This window comes from Penaeus monodon, chromosome 26, assembly GCF_015228065.2.
Source record: "Penaeus monodon isolate SGIC_2016 chromosome 26, NSTDA_Pmon_1, whole genome shotgun sequence".
Classification (NCBI taxonomy): domain Eukaryota; kingdom Metazoa; phylum Arthropoda; class Malacostraca; order Decapoda; family Penaeidae; genus Penaeus; species Penaeus monodon.
The window spans coordinates 10,440,156-10,442,655 of NC_051411.1; the positions used below are offsets into that span (position 1 = coordinate 10,440,156).

General features: G+C 34.4%; 1 protein-coding gene across 1 annotated transcript in view; it reads left to right on the forward strand.

Annotated features, from left to right (window-relative positions):
• The window catches only part of LOC119589905 (low-density lipoprotein receptor-related protein 8-like), a 1,802-nt gene extending 1,498 nt beyond the window's left edge, over nucleotides 1–304 (forward strand). Inside the window, exon 6 of the mRNA XM_037938548.1 lies at nucleotides 14–304. Coding sequence (XP_037794476.1) covers nucleotides 14–30 — 17 coding nt within the window. The 3' untranslated portion in view covers nucleotides 31–304. The remainder of the gene's footprint in view (nucleotides 1–13) is intronic.
• The last annotated feature ends 2,196 nt before the right edge of the window (nucleotides 305–2,500 follow it).

Here is a 2,500-nt window from a genome sequence, read left to right on the forward strand (position 1 = left end):
TTTGTTTTTGCAGACGATGAAGATGACTAGGAAGCAGAGAAAACAGACGAGGCGGCATTAGAGCATCCTACCTAAAAGATTGCTTGCTCTCCACTGCATGCACATGAAGTCAAAGCATCAAGGAATATCATTATAAGGAAGAGAAAAATCGCCTAATTCACAGAGCACAAAAGTAATTTCATTTCTCTATCACAAAATGCCGTCTGTCAGGAGACCTTTGGACAATAAACACTGCATTATTTTAGAATTCCCTGTTCTTCGCATTCAATTATGAGGAATAAATGATTGTTTAACAAAAAACAGAGAACGCTTATGAATTGCCGTTCCCTTGCTATGACCGAGTAATGCATACAAAAAACAAATATAATTGATAGCTAATATTACCATGCTGTTTTGTCTGACAATGTTTCCGAAAAAAAAGTTTGAAATGCGTAAGCAAACGAAATCATGATGACCTTTCTATGCAAACAATACCCACTCACGATCTGTCCTCCCGCCTGCATTCGCCTCAGCAGTGCCTGAACACGGAACACAAGATGCGGAATTTGGAAGCAAAAAAGGAATCAGATCATGTCGATCCAGACTCTACTGTTTCTCTCTCTCTCTCTCTCTCTCTCTCTCTCTCTCTCTCTCTCTCTCTCTCCTCTCTCCTCTCCTCTCCCTCTCTATATATAATATATATATATATATATATATATATACATATATATATATACATATACTTATTAATATGAATTATATATGTGTATGTTTCTATATAAATACTTTAACTGTGTTTATATATATATATATATATATATATATATATATAATATATATAATATATTATTATATATAATATGTATATATATACACATGCAACAACACACACACAAACACAACACACACACACACACACACACACACACACACACACACACACACACACACACAATATATATATATATATATATATATATATATATATATATATATATATGTATATACATATATATATATATATATATATATATATATATATATATATATATATATATATATATATATATATTATATATAATGTATATTTCAGAAACCTCAAAAAGCAATGACTTATGGATGATCAAAGCTGGGATACGATAAGTAGATTTCTTATGTCGATGAAGGATCATGATATGAGTTTTATTTACGTTCAAAGTTAATTTCTTTGCTGACAAATAAATAATTCCACTGTTGACTATCTTAGTCTAAGTAAAAAGAGTAGTGACTTTTGTAGAGAACTTAATCAATTAGAATAAATTCGAGTGAATCTGCAGAGCATGTAAGAGCATTAACGTAAATGAGAGTATGGAACACCTGCTTAAGTGCAAATGAGGTTCTTTTTAACCGGGGAAAGTAGGCTTCATAAGAAGTATCACTTACAGTGTGAAAGTGAAAGACCAGTGTTAGTGAAATGAGAGTTGAAGACTTTAGCAGTCGTTAGCACAATGCCAAGATTATATCATTATACATTGTTTCTGTTTCGTTCAGTGTCAAGTTTCGGTTTGGTTTTCAGTGCAGAACTTGATTTATCACTGTCTATTCTCTTTCCAAGTCACCGGATGCTTCCCCTTAAGGCGTTTTAAAATACTTTTGCAGAACGTATCATCTGCGTGACCTTGTTACGGAGGCTACGGTGTGAGTCGCCATATGTCAAAGGATTTTTTTTTCAGAAATTTACGTTGGAGTCTGTTTCGTTCTTTGATGAGCGATTTAATTTCATTTGTTTTTTTATGTTATCTTGATAAAATACTGTGACTTTTCACCGTCTTACTAAGGACAAGAAAATTAACATTGCGTCACGCTCGTAATTTGTTATGAATTTGGTCAAAACATTGATTTAGATCTGGCTGTCAGTCAAAAATTTCAGTCAGATTTAAACTTCCTTTAAATTAACATAATTATTTTTGACGGTGGGTTACGAACTGTTTCTTTAAACAAGATGAAGTACGCGCAAAGACTCAGAATATCGGGAAATGGTCAGAAACCTTACAGTGAAATACTCCAATGGGTACATTCGCGAGTAAGTTATTAGTCCGTGTTTGATCCAATAGTGTTGCACTTGTGCATGCAACGCGGTAGTGAGAGAGAGTGAGAGTGCAATTTGAAGAGTATCGACTATCATCAAATAACTGAGGGCGCTTCCCTTCTCGATGGTAATGAAATCAGCTGGTTTGATATGTGGTCTTCTCTCTGCAATTCAACTTGATATGATTTGAGTGGACGTGGAGTGGAAGTTCCTTAGCATCTTCTTAAAATTTCGGGGATATACTATTAATTATATGACCCGTTATTAAAAAAAAAAGGTTCACAAACTGACAAGAGTGGCTGGGAAGACTAGCGAGGTCACGGTCACTGCGGGTTAGCCAGGGTCATTTGGCTCTGTATCTGGGTCACTGTTATCCACGCTGGCATCGGCTTTTCATGTCAACTCATTTAGATATTTTCCATTTTAAAAGTGAAAATCCACCTTGAGGAAGAA